At 36.2% G+C, this 21,383-nt stretch overlaps 1 protein-coding gene across 10 annotated transcripts in view; it reads right to left on the bottom strand.

Moving 5' to 3' along the window:
• SOX5 (SRY-box transcription factor 5) overlaps positions 1-21,383 on the bottom strand; it is a 1,015,676-nt gene that overhangs the window by 330,064 nt on the left and 664,229 nt on the right. For 7 of the 10 annotated variants that reach the window (XM_082635813.1, XM_082635815.1, XM_082635814.1 and 4 more), the window contains one exon: positions 20,353-20,584. In XM_082635813.1, the coding sequence (XP_082491939.1) occupies positions 20,353-20,583 (231 nt within the window). In that variant the 5' untranslated portion in view covers position 20,584. The remainder of the gene's footprint in view (positions 1-20,352; positions 20,585-21,383) is intronic. The other 3 variants (XM_082635817.1, XM_082635818.1, XM_082635811.1) reach the window with 1 other exon arrangement.

Here is a 21,383-nt window from a genome sequence, read left to right as displayed (position 1 = left end):
AATTAATGTGCTTTCTTTTTCATAGTTCTGGTAGTGGGCAGAAGGAAGCAACTTATCAAGAAAACAGAAAAAAAAATACATTACCCTTGTTCCACATCACTTGTAAGCTAAATAATTTTTTGTGTGTTTCTAGGGTCTGGACTATGAATCCACGGAACTGGAGAATGGAAACACATCCTTATACTAGAATTATAGCCAATCTATGGCTCAAAAAATTGACCCAGGGAAAGGATGTTTTAAGTGGTGAGGAGCAGTACATAAACTACAGGACTATTTCCAGCATGGTAGTCCTGTGAAAACTCTCCAAGGTAGGCTTGGTGAATATACTTCCAATTACTGAGTCTATAAGTCAGTACCTTACTCGCTAGATATATAGCCCCAGTGTGAGGATGTTCCCCAGTAATGCCCAAGACAGACTTACATTATAGAAAAGTAATTATCTATTGTGGTGGCTAAGGCCCCTTGGGGGAAACTATAAACAATCTATTTTGGTGGCTAAGGCCCCTTGGGGGAAGCTATGAACACTCTCTCTAGAAAAATTTGTAAGTGTATCACACAGTTTCAGGGGGTTCACAGATTCCATAAAGCTCACCCTGCAGTCCTTAAAGTGATTTAACACCAAGTTTAAAACACTTGCTCTAGAGGTTAGTGAGGAAGCAATTCACTGGGCTATTCTTTAGGGATGAAGAGTCTTCAGCTGGGGGCATACAGGAATAAACACTCATATGGTATTTTAAAGCTTTACCTCGTCCCTTCCTTGACTCAAATTTCAGGAGCATGTACTAAGCACAGAAAAATATGTACTGGGTTTTAGTTGATTTATCAACATTTTAAGATGGGAAGAAAAGAGGATATTTCCTATATCTAGAACTTAAAAAAAATGCATGAAGGGAACAGATGCAAACTGGCAGAGGAATGAGGCAAATTAATCTTACAACCTTCTCTCTCACTCTCCCCTTTTAATAAAGAAATTAAAAAGAATCTGAGGAATGAAGCAGTGCCTGGTAAGCTCTGGAAGAAGAAATAACTTGGGTACTTCTATTTAAGGTATAATCCACTTGCTAGTTCTCTTGAGCTATCCCTCTACTTGACTAGTGGAAGAACCAGTGTCTGAGTCTTATTTCCCCCTATCTCTTCACCACCAATCAATCCTTATGGAAAGTATAAAAATTAACTCTTACATAAATAGGCTATTTGTAGAATAACAAGGGATTAAAATGAAAAGACAACAAATATATTTTTAATTCCAATGTATAAAGATGAAATGTCATTTTTAGATAAATAAAATCTATTATTCTACTCAAAGTGGCCATTGGATCTAATTGTATCTTATCTATTGTAAACTTAATATAAAAATTTTTTCTATAACAATTTTAAATGGCTCTTGTCTAACCCCAAATTGCTTTAAGTGTATAAGGGGAGAGAGAGAGAAAGGGAGAGGGAGGGGGAAAGGGGGAGAGAGAGAGAGAGAGAGAGAGAGAGAGAGACTTAAATACCATCTCTCTTCTAGGCAGCAATTTCCCTAGATGAAGAGGTCACCACTGTTTAACAGTGTGCTGCCATGTTAATTTAGTATGACAAGATAAAGCAGTAATCTCAGCTCGTGAAGGCTGTACACCGCCTGCTATCCGAGGACATGCTCAAGTCGATTTGCACTGTATATCACTTTATACAATTGCCATGACAAAGCCCCCTGAGTTCTGACATGTAAATCTCTCTACCCCTCTCTTCCTGTAGCCCCCTCTTTTCTCTTTCCTTCCCTCCCAATTTTTTTCTCCTTGCTTCATGTCCAGGTAGACCACATCTAATCAGCACTAATCTCTGAAAACTTAATGCTCTGAACGTGACAAGAGACACACAACACACACCCCTCTCACAACCACTCTGTTAAGTCCCCAGTTTAAGGGAAGATGTTCAGGGACTTAGATAATCCATTGATCCCACTTGCATCAGCTTTTATATTTCAATCTGTCGTGTTAAGTTGTCAAGGGGAGCGATTAAACTGATGTTTTGTGATTCAAGATTTACTTTCCTAGGAATGATAGTTTTCAAAGCTTCTCTTACTAAGTTCTGCTTAAAGATTATCCTTGAGAAAGTTGATGTATCTTTACTGGTATAAATCGAGTAATAACACTATAAAGTGTTTTAGGTAAGGACATTTTGGAGATATTCGGGGTTATAAACATGTAAAACTGAATAAAATATGGAGTTTTTAAAAAATGTCATCTGTGTAATTCTCTCTGCGTGAAGCAAAAATGCCATATGTAAAAAAGGGGGAAAAACATGTTTCTATCTATGTAAAACAAATAATTATAGACTCACTGAAGGGGACATAAGAGAGCAGGAAGAAGAATTTATATGATAGGAAATTAAAAGATCACACGAAGCACATTAGGAAGGTGACAAGTCAAAGTTTTATCCAACAAAACAAGGGCAGAGGGCCTCCCTGGTGGCACAGTGGTTGAGAGTCCGCCTGCCGATGCAGGGGATACGGGTTCGTGCCCCGGTCCGGGAGGATCCCACATGCCGTGGAGTGGCTGGGCCCATGAGCCATCGCCACTGGGCCTGCATGTCCAGAGCCTGTGCTCCGCAATGGGAGAGGCCACAGCAGTGAGAGGCCCGTGTACGGCAAAAAAAAAAAAAAAATTAATTTAAAAAATTAAATAAATAAATAAATAAATAAATAAATAAAATTAAAAAAACAAGGGCAGAAATATATGTACAACCATCAAGAATTAACAGCTAAAGATACACATATTTTGGTTAGGTGTATCAGTTTTAGATGTGTTAAAAGAAAGACAATGGGCCCAAAATGGAGTCACTTATTCTAAGCCTCCTGTCACCAAACTGAGAGTTAACTTAATTACAGTTTTGGGCTCTCCCAGAAATGGAATCCTAAACCAGTCAATCAGGAATCACTGTGAGGTAATCTGCCTATTAGACCCCTGCTGTCCCCAAAGCAAGTGACCTTGTCACAACCAATCTGCTTTTCTGCTAGTATAACTTCCTTGTCCTACACCTTTCTGCTTGTGAAAGTCTTTCATTTTGTACAGGTCTTCAGAGTGCCCTTCTATCTGCTAGATGGGATGCTGTCCGATTCATTAATCATTGAGTAAAGGCAATGAGATCTTTAGAATTTACTCAGTTGAATTTTGTTTTTTAACGGATGCAACATGTCAGAATTCTGATAGGTCGAGCTGTTATATTACAAAAATTCATTTGTATTGTGTCTCTTATTCATATCATATCCTTTTTATATCATCTCAAGCTACCCTTATGGGTAAACAAAAATGAGAGATGAAAGGACTAAAAAAGCAATAAATACAATACTAATCAACAAAAAAACTAAATCCCCCACAGTATCTCTAAAATTTCTGAAATCAAATAGAAATTTTAAAATGTACTGCAACTTAAAAATCACAACAAAAAGTGAATGATAATAAAAACATAGTAATAAACACATACCTCATTAACTATTTCTTAAAATAAAATCATTACGTAGCCTTTAAAATGCCCATGAAAGAAAACTGAAGCAATTTTAAAATATATTTTGTTTCAAAGTATTTTTGCTGTTTTGTTTTGTCTTGATGTTGCTTCCCTCTGGTAAACTATTTGGAGAGAGGTATAATATATGAAGCTGCAGAAGAATGCTTTGACTTCTATCATTGATTTAAAGAGCAACTGGGCTGAGAAAATTAGAAGGGTGACGAAAAGGGAGTTCACATCAACTGAATACTCACGATAGGACAAGCACTATGTCAGGTAATTATTTCATTTAATCATTATATCAACTCTCGTTGAATTGAGTATCATTATTTCAACATGTAGATAAGGAAAGTTGCACTCAGAATGTCTTCCCTGAACAAAGGTTTTGGAGACATTAATTCATCCATTCAACTATTTTGAGATACTGGCTGTGGGTCAGCCACTGTGCAAGACTCTAGGGATACAGTACTGAACAAGACAGACCTTTTACCCACGGGGACCATTTCTCCTTTAAATGAGTTTGGATCTCAAGTTCAAGATGAATTACATCCACAGATACTGACAGGGCTACATGGTAAGACTACTGAACCACTTATAACGGGGAGAGAAATGTGGGTAATATTCCTCCAGGTTACTAAAAGGAAAGCATGCCTATCAGGAGACCAAAAGAAGACACAGTGCTTTGTTCTGGTGATTAATATTAATTAGTCAATAGCATACAAACTATTCAAGAACTAGAGCATGCCAGGCATGTTTCAAGGCCACTTATGAGAATTCTATTATTTAAACCTTATGACCCCTCTATATATTGGGAAGTTCTATTATTATCCCCAATTTCAGATGAGAAAAAGACACAGCGAGATGCTACAAAATAATACAAGGTCACACACATCATAAAGTGTGGAATTATCATTGGAACCCAAGCTGTTTAAGGGAGAGTGGAGGCTCTTTACCACCGCATTCTGTATCTCATTATCTTATCAAAACACAGTTCTCACTTGGCTTACATAGATTTATATTGTAGTGGTGGTTGCAGTTGATGAACAGCCTTAACAACATTAAGCAAAAATTTAACTGCTAATGAACAATATTTATGATAATTGAATCTGTTATAAATATTTGACTGAGGGACAGTGTCTCAGATTGAATGAATGGTCTCCTTTTTAAACAGACAAATATACCAAAAAAAAAAAAAAAAGAAGAAAAGAAACTTTAATCACAAGAGCTTGAGATTTCTATTGGATTTCTCATTTCAAAAGTGGTTTTCCTTAACTTTGGGTTTTCCTGTAAGTTTCTTGAATTTATAGGAACTGAAAGTATCTGACATTTAATACAATGTACCATTTTTCTCCTAGATCAAAGAACTTAAACATTTCTTTAGGCACTTTAGCTAATAACTAACATTTACTAAGTTCCTGCTACATTCCAAGTACCAGAGTGCTTTATGTGAATTTAGTTCTTTTAATATTACAAGCACCCTCTAAATGAGATACTATTGTAATCATCCCCATTTTACAGATGACAAAATAAGGTAGAGAATTTCCATAACTTGCCAAATGCCATACAGAGATTAACCAGCAGAACTTGGCATTTACCCAGTAATTTTGTCACTAGAGGCCTTCTAAACGATTATTTTATGCCAACAGCAGAGCTTTATAGCCAGAGCACAAATTAATACTAATCTTTATGTGAAAGGTTTAGCAAATAATCTTCTGAAGTTTCACATAATGCCCAACAGCCTATGTAGAACTTCGATTACACATTCTGAAATAGCTAAATCTGCTGGTCAACTTAAAGCCAGCTAAAAGAAAATTTAAAAAGTTATCTCTGAGTTAAGGTAGAATAATCAAGCAACAACTGTTCCACCTACATTTCCCACAAGTATCTCTAAAGGTTTCTAAAATTATTTATTCTGAAAAACTACAAAAATGATTTTAATGTCTGTATGAGTGGAGAGGCAGTGAGCACAGATACTGAGTTCTGAAGTCATGAATCCAAACTCTACCACTTATATATTAAACAAATCTCTTTACCTAAAACAGCTATCTGCCTGAGAAATGGAGATAGTCACAGATGCTGAACTCACTGGGTTGATGGAATTGGCTAAGATAATAAACGTAGGGTGGTACATAGAAAACGTTGAAATATTATACATTCTTATTATTATTAATGATGAAATGCCATATTCTAAAGAGCACTGACTATTTGAAATCTTTCATATCTGGGTCACAAAGATCAGACTATAGAAAGGCTATAAAATATCTTCACACAAGACTTTCAAAGTTGCTTCTTATGTTCTGCTGATGACCCTGGGGAGATCAGAGTCTCAGATTTACAAGAAGCATGTTCTCTGACTCCTGTGTCCCTGAGTGTTCCAAGCATGCCAGACACCACCACAAGGCCTAAAGATGGATCCTGGTTACAGCCCAGCTATCTCCCCTTTTCCAAGATGTGTATTTACACAGAGGAAAGGGTCCAGAAGTGGCAGGAGAGGTGGCTACTGAGCTTAGTACATTATTAAGTGTAATGCTGTTAAGCTATTGTAACTTGTTTTCTGTTACTCATTAAAATAGGTTTTGGCTTTTTACATGGTACATATTTTATATTTGCACATAATATGTACTCTATATTTGTACATAATTTGTAATACAAAGCTACTTACTGGTAGCTTTGCGATTATATTCGTTTTCACATCCTACCTCCATTTAAAATTTTTTATTTACCCTTAGAATATTACTTTCTCACTTAGGGACATCAACCAATGAGATTAACTGTTTTATCTGGAGTCAGGCTGGATTTTTAAAAGCTAAGAAGAGACACTGAAGTAAACACTGCTTCTCTATATAATGATAACATTGTTTGCTCTGCTGCCACAGAAGCAGCCTTGACTAAATAAGACACAAAATCCAGTCACTTGTGTTCATTTACTTTATCATGTGATGTCGGTGTCACAGAGCCGGCCAAGGCTGCTCTCCTTACATTCACACCTCATCTGCTCACATGTTTCATTCCTAAAAATGGTCTATAAAAATTTTTGAAAGCATTTTGCCTTTGTACAAAGAAGATATGTAACCAAAGAGACTGATTGCAATTGTCAACCTAAGTTAGCTTCACATTTATTTCTCATTTCAAATAACAAAGAACTTTCTCCCCCATCTAGTAGAATAGAGAAAAACATAAAATTTACTTTCTAGAACAAGAAATGGGGAAAACGGCACACAATGGTCAAAACTGGTAGCATACTGAAATACCATCATGAATTCAGTTTTAATGCCAGCATAAATTATGGGCATCTCAGACCTTATGGAGGAAGTGAAGAATTTAAATACACTTAAAGCTTTTAAATATACCTAATGGAGCATTAGAGTTCTAAATATTTTGAATTCATATTGTCATTTCCTTTTTTTTTTAATTTTTTTAACATTTTAGGGAGTATAATTGCTTTACACTGGTGTGTTAGCTTCTGCTTTATAACTAAGTGAATCAGCTATACATATACATATATCCCCATATCTCCTCCCTCTGGCATCTTCCTCTTACCCTCCCTATTCCACCCCTATAGGTGGTCAAAAAGCCCCGAGCTGATCTCCCTGTGCTATGCGGCTGCTTCCCAATAGCTAGCTATTTTACGTTTGGTAGTATTTATCAGTCCATGCCACTCTCTCACTTCGTCCCATCTTACCCTTACCCTTCTCCATGTCCTCAAGTCCATTCTCTACATCTGCGTCTTTATTCCTGTCCTGCCCCTAGGTTCTTCAGAACCACTTTTTATTTTATTTTTTTTTAGATTCCATATATATGTGTTAGCATACGGTATTTCTTTTTCTCTTTCTGACTTACTTCACTCTGTTTGACAGACTCTAGGTCCATCCACCTCACTGCAACTACTCAATTTCGTTTCTTTTTATGGCTGAGTAATATTACATTGTATATATGTGCCACATCTTCTTTAACCATTCATCTGTTGATGGACACTTAGGTTGCTTCTGTGTCCTGGCTATTGTAAATAGTGCTGCAATGAACAATGTGGTACATGACTTTTTGAATTATGGTTTTCTCAGGGTATATGCCCAGTAATGGGAGTGCTGGGTCATATGGTAGTTCTAGTTTTAGTTTTTTAAGGAACCTCCATACTGTTCTCCATAGTGGCTGTATCAATTTACATCCCACCAACAGTGCCAGAGCCTTCCCTTTTCTCCACACCCTCACCAGCATTTATTGTGTGTAGATTTTTTGATGATGGACATTCTGACTGGTGTGAGGTGATACCTCATTGTGGTTTTGATTAGCATTTCTCTAATGATTAGTGATGTTGAGCATTCTTTCATGTGTTCGTTGGCAATCTGTATATCTTCTTAGGAGAAATGTCTATTTAGGTCTTCTGCCCATTTTTTGGATTGGGTTGTTTGTTTTTTTGATATTGAGTTGCATGAGCTGCTCATAAATTTTGGAGGTTAATCCTTTGTCAGTTGCTTCATTTGCAAATATTTTCTCCCATTCTGAGGAGTGTCTTTTCATCTTGTTTATGGTCTCCTTTGCTATGCAAAAGCTTTTAAGTTTCATTAGGTTCCATTTGTTTATTTTTGTTTTTATTTCCATTTCTCTAGGAGGTGGGTCAAAAAGGATCTTGCTGTGATTTATGTCATAGAGTGTTCTGCCTAAGTTTTTGTCTAAGAGTTTGATACTGTCTGGCCTTACATTTAGGTCTTTAATCCATTTTGAGTTTATTTTTGTGTATGGTGTTCGGGAGTGTTCTAATTTCATTCTTTTACATGTAGCTGTACAGTTTCCCCAGCACCACTTATTTAAGACACTGTCTTTTCTCCACTGTATATTCTTGCCTCCTTTATCAAAGATAAGGTGACCATATGTGTGTGGGGTTATCTCTGGGCTTTCTATCTTGTTCCATTGATCTATATGTCTGTTTTTGTGCCAGTAGCATACTGTCTTGATTACTGTAGCTCTGTAGTATACTATGAAGTCTGGACACCTGATTCATCTAGCTCCATTTTTCTTTCTCAAGATTGCTTTGGCTATTCGGGGTCCTTTGTGTTTCCATACAAACTGTGAAATTTTTTGTTCAAGTTCTGTGAAAAATGCCATAGGTAGTTTGATAGGGATTGCACTGAATGTGTAGATTTCTTTGGGTAGCATAATCATTTTCACAATGTGGATTCTTCCAATCCAAGAACATGGTATATCTCTCCATATGTTTGTATCATCTTTGATTTCTTTCATCAGTGTCTTATAGCTTTCTGCATACAGGTCTTTTGTCTCCTTAGGTAGGTTTATTCCTAGGTATTTTATTGTTTTTGTTGCAATGATAAATGGGAGTGTTTCCTTAATTTCTCTTTCAGATTTCTCATCATTAGTGTATAGGAATGCAAGAGATTTCTGTGCATTAATTTTGTATCCTGCCACTTTACCAAATTCGTTGATTACCTCTAGTAGTTTTCTGGTGGCATCTTTAGGATTCTCTATGTATAGTGTCATGTCATCTGCAAACAGTGACAGCTTTACTTCCTCTTTTCTAATTTGGATTCCTTTTATTTCTTTTTCTTCCCTGATTGCTGTGGTTAAAACTTCCAAAACTATGTTGAATAATAGTGGTGAGAGTGGACAACCTTGTCTTGTTCCTGATCTTAGTGGAAATGGTTTCAGTGTTTCACCATTGAGAACAATGTTGGCTGTGGGTTGGTTATATATGGCCTTTATTATGTTGAGGAAAATTCCCTCTATGCCTACTTTCTGCAGGGTTTTTATCATAAATGGGTGTTGAATTTTGTCGAAAGCTTTCTCTGCATCTATTGAGATGATCATATGGTTTTTCTCCTTCAGTTTGTTAAAATGGTGTATCACGTTGATTGATTTGTGTATATTGAAGAATCCTTGCATTCCTGGAATAAACCCCACTTGATCATGGTGTATGATCCTTTTAATGGGCTGTTGGATTCTGTTTGCTAGTATTTTGTTGAGGATTTTTGCATCTATGTTCATCAGTGATATTGGCCTGTAGTTTTCTTTCTTTGTGACATCCTTGTCTGGTTTTGGTATCAGGTCAGGGTGATGGTAGCCTCGTAGAATGAGTTTGGGAGTGTCCCTCCATCTGCTATATTTTGGAAAAGTTTGAGAAGGATAGGTGTTAGCTCTTCTCTAAATGTTTGATAGAATTCGCCTGTGAAGCCATCTGGTCCTGGGCTTTTGTTTGTTGGAAGATTTTTAATCACAGTCTCAATTTCAGTGCTTGTGATTGGTCTGTTCATATTTTCTATTTCTTCCTATTCAGTCTTGGCAGGTTGTGTATTTCTAAGAATTTGTCCATTTCTTCCAGGTTGTCCATTTTATTGGCATAGAGTTGCTTGTAGCAGTCTCTCATGATCTTTTGTATTTTTGCAGTGTCAGTTGTTACTTCTCCTTTTTCATTTCTAATTCTATTGATTTGAGTCTTCTCCCTTTGTTTCTTGATGAGTCTGGCTAATGGTTTATCAATTTTGTTTATCTTCTCAAAGAACCAGCTTTTAATTTTATTGATCTTTGCTATCATTTACTTCATTTCTTTCTGACCTGATCTTTATGATTTCTTTCCTTCTGCTAACTTTGGGGGTTTTTTTGTTCTTCTTTCTCTATTTGCTTTTGGTGCAAGGTTAGGTTGCTTATTCGAGATGTTTCCTGTTTCTTAAGGTAGGATTGTATTGCTATAAACTTCCCTCTTAGAACTGCTTTTGCTGCATCCTATAGGTTTTGGGTCGTTGTGTCTCCATTGTCATTTGTTTCTAGGTACTTTTTTATTTCCTCTTTGATTTCTTCGGTGATCACTTCGTTATTAAGTATGTGTTTGTATTTTTTACAGATTTTTTTCCTGTAATTGATATCTAGTCTCATAGCATTGTGGTCAGAAAGGATACTTGATATGATTTCAATTTTCTTAAATTTTCCAAGACTTGATTTGTGACCCAAGATATGATCTATACTGGAGAATGTTCCATGAGCACTTGAGAAGAATGTGTATTCTGTTGCTTTTGGATGGAATGTCCTATAAATATCAATTAAGTCCATCTTGTTTCATGTGTCATTTAAAGCTTGTGTTACCTTATTTATTTTCATTTTGGATGATCTGTTCATTGGTGAAAGTGGGGTGTTAAAGTTCCCTACTATGACTGTGTTACTGTTGATTTCCCCTTTTATAGCTGTTAGCAGTTGCCTTATGTATTGAGGTGCTCCTGTGTTGGGTGCATAAATATTTACAATTGTTATATCTTCTTCTTGGATTGATCCCTTGCTCGTTATGTAGTGTCCTTCTTTGTCTCTTGTAATAGCCTTTATTTTAAAGTCTGTTTTGTGTGATACGAGAATTGTTACTCCAGCTTTCTTTTGATTTCTATTTGCATGGAATATCTTTTTCTATCCCCTCAGTTAGATTGTCATTTCTTAAAGAATCAGTTGTCTTGAACGTGATCCCCCCCATCTTCCTATTAGATTTTCTGTGCTATAGAATTCCTTTCTATTTTTTAGCCTATCACCCCCAAATCAAGGTATTTGTTGAAACTTTTATTTTTTTGTTTATTTTATTTACTTATTTTGGCTGTGCCAGGTCTTAGTTGCAGCACACGGGATGTTGGTTGAGGCATCTTTAGTCACGGCATGTGGACTTCTTAGTCGCCGCATGCATGTGGGATCTAGTTCCCTGACCAGGGATCGAACCTGTGTCCTGTGCATTGGGAGCAGGGTCTTACCCACTGGACTACCAGGGAGGTCCATGTTGAAACTTTTAAAAGAGAAGCTATGTGAGTCTAAGTGCCAAAATATGTGAGAAGAAGAAATTGCAATGAAAGTCCAATGCTACCTTACATTACTTTTATGTCTTTACTTTCTTAAGATACAAATTAAGTGCTAATGGTTGTGCTTTTTAAAGAGACTGCTATACAAAATTACTTTTCCTTTTTAGGTGCAGTGGATAGTTGTATCTAACTCATGCAGCCAAGAAGAAACATGGTGTAAGTATTATTTGAAATATTTTGAGGTCCCATTAGCAATTTAGTTATCGAGTCTTGTAGATTTCATTCCAATTCCTAGCATTCAGGCATTAGCACTGCACAATATTTATTTATTTTGGATTCTCTTAGGTAAGTGTCCTTTGCAAGTACAAAATAAGAAACGACAAGGTCATTGTTATTATCACTCATATTAAGTTAATATAGTGCCACTAACATCAAAATTACTTTCTAGTTATATAAAATGATCTCCATTCCCTATTTCTCATTTTTACCAATCTCTATAAAATCTCACATTTTGGAAGTAAATAGAAAGACAAAAACAATTAATTGAGTTAAAGAAAGAGTCAAGAACTGAATGAAAATAGTGACAGACACTGTCAAATAATTTAATATGAAAGCTAGTTATAGGCACACAAAGAGCACAGGCATCCGCTAAAGCACTGTGTCCCAGACATTTGGATTCACAGGTAAGTACAATTTCAAAAAATAATTTGCAAACCAATACAAGGTTCTCAGTATATTTTGTTTGTTTGTCAAGCAAAGATATTAAAACTAAAATTATCACTACGTTATCAACACTGGATCATGAAAGAAAAGTTAAAGAATATAATCTCTGAATAAACTAAAGAAACATATCATATAGTTTTGTAAAAAATAACTATACCGTCTCTGTTTACTAAAAAATCAGTGAAAACTTTATCATAGACCAATTGATCTTTATTAATCACATACAGTAAGAGAAACCTAGCCTGACTGCAGGAAGGTTTGGCAACCACCCAAAAGGCAGTATATGTAAATTAGAAGGAAGTATGTATCAGAGCATAATGGTGTTGATTCTCCTGCCCCCTCTCCCTTCCTGATAATGGCTCCATTGAGATCCACAAGAGGATCCATTAAGAATGCTTTCTGATAGAGGCAAACTGAAAGAGAGAGGAAGAAGAGGAGCAAATGAAAAGAATCAAAGGAAGAAAATGAGGTAGAAATGAAAACACACATCTAAGATACAGAATGAAGGTTGGTTCCCAAACTTCTGATTATTTTTCACTTCCAAGTACAAATGATCATATCATGCAGGTATGAGAATAACAAATGAGATCAAGATGAACACCTATCCCTTCCACAAATTCAGGAACACTATTCACGTATGCCTCCAGCACTGCTTCCTAGCATCCTTGCTCTTTCCAGTATCCTGGCCAAGTATTCCACCATTCTTTCCAGTTCATTCAAGGTGGTAACCCATATAAAGGAACACGAATAACTAAAGTAGCTGTTTTTATTCCTATTAATATGAGGCACATATTTTACTAACTTCCCTCCATTTTACATTAAGACCTTTACAGGGCACTTTGTCTTTAGTATGTTTTCTTATTTTTTTTCTTACTTAATTATTTCTTCTGGGAACAAGATATTTATGACAAAAGCAAAACAATCCACAAGTATAAAGTAAAGACTCTGCATCAACAGTAATGATCCAATGTGTATGTATTTTTTGATATCTTGGAATCTAGTAATTTTCTTATGGGAACAAGTTCATATTATTATGTTTCTGATCCCCACAGATGAGATACCTTTCAACTGTGAATCTCCTTAGCACTTGTTAGCCTGTATCAGGGTTCTAATATTTTACATTACAATCTCGTGATTTTTGTGCTTATCTTACCTCCATACTATATAAAAAACTACATGAGGGAAGAGACTAGTTCTTACTCATTTCTGCATCCCTGCTGATAGGTATTCACTGTATATATTTGAGTTGACTCTTTCCACAAGACCCCTATTAAATGAAAGCCATTAAATTCCATTAGACCAAATCTTCTTAAGCAAGCACATTTTGCCCCATTACCACAGCATTAGAAGTTCTTACTCATTCCCCTGTCACTGCATAGCACTCTGTGAAGAAGCTAACACTAGACCCTCATTAAGTATCCTGAACTATCTCGCAATTCCCACATAGTGCTTTTTTTTTTCATGTGAGAGTACGTTCATTAATTTCTCAAGGCCTAGTTAGCTTCAAACTCAACATAGTACTTCAAATACTGTGGACATCATATGAATCAAGGTTTTATGGCAACAGGACAAAACCAGATCTATTGCACAACTTAATCCAGTGGCTTTGATGGACCCCAAATGATTGTTCTTCACATGTCCTCATTCCTTCTAGCCCTGGGGGTAATTTTCAGAAACAATGAAAGCGTAAAGATTGAACCACTTACATTCAAACGCAAGCCTAGGATTTTATCTAGATAAACAGGTGTGGTATTTTCTGACAACATTTACAGAATAATGTTTGTAACAATGTAATTTCATTGTATGATAAACATCAATTTAGCATAAAAAACAAATTCAAACTTGTCACCATTTTCACCTTGTTTCAATTGAATTGGCCTTGTTCAGATAAGCAAGCCTATCTCTTACAAAAACAACAGTTTATAGATCAAGTGTGTGAAATTGGGTATGTGTGTGTGTAGAATTATACTGCCTACTCTCATAATTTTATACTGCCACAATGCACATACGGTTTCCAAGCTTACTTTATCTGAATCTTTCTGAATGTATTCTCCATGCTATTAAACTGAGCACATTCCACATCATTCAAAAGTAATTACATTTTTGTCTAGAGTGTAGGAGAATGCTCTTTCTAAACAATGAAATTCTCATTATTAGAACTGGCACAATAACCATACTCGTGTTAACAACAGTATGCATTATACCATTACAATAACTTAGGCTAAGTTTGATGTACAAAGGTAACCAGAAATTTAAAAGCTTACAAAAACCACCATATAAAAATAGGAATCTTTACCATACCATAATTAAGGTCCTATTCTGTGACTTATTTTTAAATAACACATGCAGTTTTCTCTTTTCCTTCTTAAGTTTTCTGAACGGTACTTCACACATAAAGTTATCCTAGTCAAACATCGAAAATGCATTACTAACAACTGTCAGACTGTAAGCAAAATTTATATAAAGGTTATTTCAAGACACAGCTATCATATAGCAATTAAAATTATATTGGGTAAATAAAGAATCCTAGGAGTTGACAGTGAGCCTGAGCAAGTAAAAGCCTCTCTGTGTCATGTGCACTGAATGAATTCTTTCAGGGTAAGTGTTTAAGGTTGCATTTCATACACTGGAAACTTGCTATAATTTTATACTTGGTTCTCAGTTATATGTCCAGCTTCTATAGAAGATCAACTTAAAAAGACACCTTTTTTCTCCTTCTGCTGGACTTCACAAAGAAAATGACTCACATTGAATGTTGCTTTATGATAACTATTGACCCTGCAGTGTTTAAACACATTAACATTAAGATACATCAACTTATTAAACCTAATCAATACATCATATACCCAGAGTTCTTTAAAAATTCCAGGAAAATCTTATCAATATAAGCAATAATTGAGATAATAGAATATATTATAGCATCACATTTCCAAATCCACTGGATCTTTAAATGCTAAAAAATTATATGCAAACATAGTATTTATTTCATTTGAAATTCAGCTGTCTGTAGAGAGAACAACCCAAATTATTTTTAATATTTTATTCTTAAAATAAATAAGTGTATGCTTTAAAAATCAATCTTGGGAAGCAGCCACTCTGCGGTTATACAAAACTGTTCACTCAACTCAAGAGGAACTTAAATCAAAAGAGAGTTTGATTGAGATAAAAGAAAACATTTTATGGGGGAAAAAAAAGAAAACTGATTATTCAGTAACCACAGGTGGTCAAGACTTTCATTTCACATCACATTTGACACTAGAACAACCATCTAACCAACAGAAGTAGCATGCAACCAGAAAAAACGAGCACCAGCATGGCCACCATAGAGTCCCCTGGCTGCCTCTCATGCTGCTACTTGATTTCTCTTCAGACTTACTCTGTTTCCTTCTGGTGCTCATAAATAATCACATTGACTGACATGAGGAAATGTTCTGGATAGTCCTCTGCATCATGAAATAAATCCATCTATATCAGAACTATCATTAAAAATGAGCCAGAAATTATAGTGTCTCCTGCTTGTGTCTGAAACTCTGAAGTGACAGCCTCCAAACTCATGTTAAAAAAAGAGGCAGAGGGGCTTCCCTCGTGGCGCAGTGGTAGAGAGTCCACCTGCCGATGCAGGGGACACGGGTTTGTGCCCTGATGTGGGAAGATTCCACATGCCGTGAAGCGGCTGGACCCGTGAGCCATGGCTGCTGAGCCTGCGTGTCCAGAGCCTGTGCTCTGCAACGGGAGAGGCCACAACAGAGAGAGGCCCGCGTAACGCAAAAAAAAAAAAAAAAGAGGCAGAGGGGACAAGAAGGGTAGATTTGCCCTTCATAAACATAAAGCCCAGGACTGCATTTCCACTCATGTCATAACCAGACTTGCCAACCTTGCCTTTTAGCTTTCTGAAGATTATATGGGAAGCAAATGTTGCTATCAATTGCTTGGCAAAATTATGAGAGCTTCAGAGAAGGCCCAACAGAATCAGTCTTTTTCATGTTTATAATTATGTGTCTCAATCTTATACTGATTAGAAATCGGACAGTATTTTATAATTATGACATTATTATAGTTATATATATAATAGCTATATAATATAATAACTATATATGTTATAATTATAATTATCTGACAGTATTTATATGTGTATAATCTGCTTACGAAAGTTCATCTATAGTGCATCCTGAACAGTGAGTATAGAAGGAACAGAAGGACTTGTAGTATTTATACCAGTTATAGCTGTTGGGGGAGTTACTCTTAGTTAGCCACTTAGCTTATGTCTCCAAAATATTAAGGCAAAAAACACAACTTCAGAGAGGAAGAACTACATCTTTATCTGGCCCAATTCCAAATCTTAACACTTGCATACCCTGAATATGAACATAGGACCCTAATTCCCCAAAATCTTTATATGACAACAGTCATAAGGTGTACAGAACTTCTATCTCAGGAAATATTTTCCAACCTAAATTTTATACTGAAAGCATTTCTCTATAACTTCAAGTCAGCATTAAAGGGATTACTCAAAAGTTTTACTTTGTCTCTAAACTACGTGGGCAATACAAAATGTAGACCTCTCAACACCTCTCTTTGGAGTATGAATGTCACACATAAACCAGCACTGAAATCTGGAAAGCTGTTTTTTTTTCCATAAATTGAACTCTATGATATAAAAACCATGAAACATTCTCTCTGTTTTCAAAGATATTGAATAGGAAAACAAAGAAAGAATGTATTTTACTATTGAAAATAAAAGGACTTGCTATGTGAATATGACAATGGCCTAGTATCCAGAAAAAAATACAAAGAATGTGTGGAATAACAATTCTATGAATGTATTCAATCATTTTGATAAATGGGTAAAATATATCTTAATCAGCTTAATAGCTGAATATATCATGACTATTGTAACATACTTTCTGCGCAGTAGTAGATTCTACTTTTGTTCTAAAGTTTCTATAAAATCAGCATATTCACCATGAATAACATCTTAACAACTTTGTTCAAAACATATTTCCTACTTAATCATCCACATAAACTCTGCCATTTAATCAGTACTCATAAATTGAGTATCTATTATATGCTAGGTATCAGAACTACAAATGGGTATGTGCATGTGTATGACTGTGCCTTTAAGGAGAAATACAGTGCATAGAAAGCCAGACATGTAAACACATAAATTATAATACAGACCATGAGAAAAGACATAAACAAGTACCATGGATAAAAGAATAATGCAGCAACCATTCTGCCTTGGGAAGTCAGTGAAAGCAACCAAAAAGAAGCAATTTTGAACTCAGTCTCGTGGGAGAAACACAATTCACCAGGACTGTAAAATATGAAAAAGAGTTTTCCAGCTAAAAAGAATAAGTATGTGTCATTTGAGGTCACCTGGTATGTTTATGAACATATATGAAAATCTTTGCATGACTGAAGCACTGGGTCTATGGTGGGATGTGGCCAAAGAGGAGACAAAAGCCATATTTTGGTGCTGGTCTATATAGAGTTTCATGCTAAGATAGTTTTAGACTAAATCCTGTAGGCAACAAGGACAGACACTAGTTTCCAAAGTGGGATAAATAATCCAACTCTTTTCTCAGGGAAATAAGTCTAGTGGAAGTTGAAAGGAAGACTGGAAAGAGGAGAGGCTGGAAATTTGAGATCCTATAGGAGACTCTTCAACTGTTAGAGATGAAAAGCTGGTGGAATCAAGAAACTTTTGAGGCAGAAACAAATTTAGAAACCAATTAGATATATAGCAAGAGAAAATATCAGTGCTGATGTCACTAAAACTAAGTTAACTCACTTGTATACCAAGTGTATTAACTTCAAGAACAGTAGATCTTAGTCTTTTTTTGGCTACAGATCTACTTGAGAATCTGGTGAAAACCAAAACCCTACTCCCATGTGTGCACATACAGAATTCTCCAGTCATCTCCAGGAGATCCACAGACCAGAGTTAAGAACTTCTCCCCTAGATAAAGCTGCTTGAGGAAAAGGAGTTGTGCCTTATGCAAATCTATTTCCATAGTGCACCACAGAACACTTGGTACAAAGTAGGCAGTTCATAGGTTTCATTTAGTTAAACTGAATTCTCCATTATAAACTGAATGATTTTATTTTCACTAACACCCTGCATCACAGCATCCACTCATGCCAACTATAATATGTAATTTAATATACTTTTCTCATACCCATCCTTGAGTATTTAAGATAATTTCCCCTTTATCTTTCTGGTATTCTTCTGGTAATAATTATTTATATTCACTCCTTTAAATGTGTCTGTTTCTGTTTATAACAGTATTACAGGAAAACCAAACCAAGAAGCACTCTCCATAGGGTACTCCCTGAAAGAAGGCAATGGTCAAAATATTGAGAGGGAGGGCTTCCCTGGTGGCGCAGTGGTTGAGAGTCCGCCTGTCGATGCAGGGGACACGGGTTCGTGCCCCGGTCTGGGAAGATCCCACATGCTGCGGAGCTACTGGGCCCGTGAGTCATGGCCGCTGAGCCTGTGCGACCGGAGCCTGTGCTCCGCAACGGGAGAGGCCACGGCAGTGAGAGGCCCGAGTACCACAAAAAAAAAAAAAAAAAAAAAAAAAAAAATATTGAGAGGGAAAAAGCATGAGCACTGATGCAATGTCAAACGGGGAATCCGACCTCTCTACCCTGTTGAGCTGCATACTAGCATTTTCCCCCTTTCTTTTCCTAGTTTAACATTTGTGAGAGGAGGCGAAGAAGTTATATCACTGCACGTAACTAACATGAATTCATAGTAGAGGGAAAAAAAGGAAGAATTATGGATTTAATTTACCAAATAAGAGATGATCAGAAAATTAAGTATGTGTGTACTCTTGTGAAGAGCTTATAATGTTTATAAGCATGGAATCCAAAGCCAGACTGCCTAGGTAAACCCTGGTTCTCCCACTTACTAGCTGTGATCTGGAGCAAACTATTTAACCTCACTGTGCCTCAGTTTCCTCCTCATCTGTAAAGTGGGGCTAATAACACTTCATTGAATTACTGTGAAGGTTAAACGAGTAATATATGTCACGTGCTTGAAACAACACATCTGTAAAAGCGCTATATAAGTGTTAGCGAAAACATGATTTTTGGTAAGAAAATTTGGGCGCACAGTCAAAAATACCCAGAGAAATTCTGAACTATGAGGCTTAAAATGTTGAATGGAAGTATTTAAGTCTAATGTGAATTATCAAAGAACAGTGTTTATTTCCCAGATATTAGAAGATAATCTGATTCTTCTTGCTGATTTAATTTCACATTGCATATGTAATGCAATGACATACACAAGTGGGCATATTTCAGTACCGAACATGTTTATGATGTGTAATAATTTCCTAGAGAAGGCCAAAAAAACAAAACAAAAAGAAAACGAAGGATTTAACAGAATCAGAGCTGTTCTTAAAGGTATGAGGATGTGTGATGAAATATTTTTGTTGGTGTGATCTGGTTCAAATTAACAGCACTGACATCCTTGAAGTAGAAGGGCCACAAAAAATGTGACATCCACCCAAGAAGCCATGTTGAAAAGGCGAGGGTGGCTTTACTGGCAGCTAAGTGCCCTGCTACCTTGCTGGCATGCTGATTCTATGCAGTTAAGTTCCGAAGAAGAACCTAAAGGCCTTATTTATTTGTGTGTGTGTCTGCTGTTTAAGGTTCAGCCAAAGATGCTATGCTGCCTTCTTCCCTCTCATCCAGGAAACCACGGCTTCATAATCCTCTGCAGTGATCCAGACCCCAGGATGAAGGGCCAGATAAATTACCCTGAGCTCCAAATTCTAGAATAGGAGGTACCAGGGAATTACTGAATTATCAGAGCAACAGAGTGAATGAGACTGAGTTAAAAAGTAGTGCCGTAACATTAGAAAAGTATTGTCTCTTTGAAACATGTTCTTCTGTAATATTCCCAGTACTGTAAGAAATACTGGAATCCAATCTGGGCAAAGCAGAAATTGAAAAAGCACTGATTCATCATGGTGGAAATGTTCAAATTATGTTGCAGCTTTATCTGGACAAATCTTTTACTAGAAATATTATGATACCTAACTTTCATGAGGACTAATTTTAAACGTGTTACTTTAACATAATTCTTATATTATGTGTTTCCCCTAATTAAGTTGGGAGTGCCTCAAAAGCAGAATTCTTGAAAAACAAAATCAAAACAAAACAAAACAAAAATAGCCTATTTATACTCCCTACTGGAATCAATTTACTTATTAAGAATTCTAAGATGTTAGGAGTGAATCTTGTGTATGGCTATTAAGTAGATGATAATTACAAACCCTAGGACTGAAGCTAAACTACTAGAGGAGTAGACTGGTCACAGAGTGAGCATAGGCACAATAGACCATGAGAAACCTACCATTGTATTGTGCTGAGAAGTGGGAGTCCTATGGCCACAAGTCTCTTGCGTCAGCAGAGAAACTGGCTGAAATTCCTCAGAGTGAGGCTTGTTGGGAAAACTCACATGCAAGGGAAGGTGAAAGGCTGGGAGCCCGTCACTCTCCTCTTCTTCCACTTTCTGTCTGCTTGTCACCATGGCTACCTCTCCATCTGCTTCCCCATACGGAGAGGCTGGTCGCTTGGAAGACATCCTGGAAGGAACAAAAGAGGAGAAAATAATGAAACCTCCACATAAATCCTTAATGCCGTTATTGTGTGGTTAGGGGCCATTGTAACAGAAATGCCTTTTTGTGCTGGCAGAGAGCAGGAAACCATCCAAATACCACTGCAAAGCACACGCAATCAGAAACAATGGCCAAGCAGGTAGCAACAGAACAGTGCTTGTTTGTTGTGAGAATAATACACTAATATAGCACTCTCTTGTATTCTGGCTTCTTAAACAAGAGAATTCACCTAAGAACACTGCATAATGAAAGACCATTCCATTTTAAAGGAAAGAAAAATACCCATCTCATTTTACACTTTGATAGACCTTATTGAAGACAGGATATCTATGAATAGCAAATACTGTTGGCAGTTAAAAGAAGAGAAATAACTAAAATTTCTTTCATCAAAAAATAAAGTAAATGGATGGTTGCCATTATAATGATTTGCATTTTATTAAAAGTAAGATTATTATAAAATGTAGAAATATTTGTTACCAGCAAACCTCAGATCACAAAACAAAAAGTTTGATAGTTGTTTAAAGCTTATTAAGAACTGAATAAATTTTACAATCACTGTTAATTCTGAAACATTTGAGAATTTTTCTCTCTCACCTCCCCATCACCCAATTTTGGCATTTAGTTCTAATATAAAATTTGCAAGTAGTAAAAAAGGTAAGAATATAAAAATATTTCAGTTTTATTTCCACAGTTCCATGAAATATTTAGATGTGGATTCTCAGATTTATTTATTCCTTTGAATACCTAAGTAAAAGAAAAAAATCAA

The sequence above is a fragment of the Mesoplodon mirus genome, assembly GCF_964341445.2.
Source record: "Mesoplodon mirus genome assembly, chromosome: 11".
Lineage (NCBI taxonomy): Eukaryota > Metazoa > Chordata > Mammalia > Artiodactyla > Ziphiidae > Mesoplodon > Mesoplodon mirus.
This window is presented reverse-complemented; position numbering and strand designations above follow the sequence as displayed.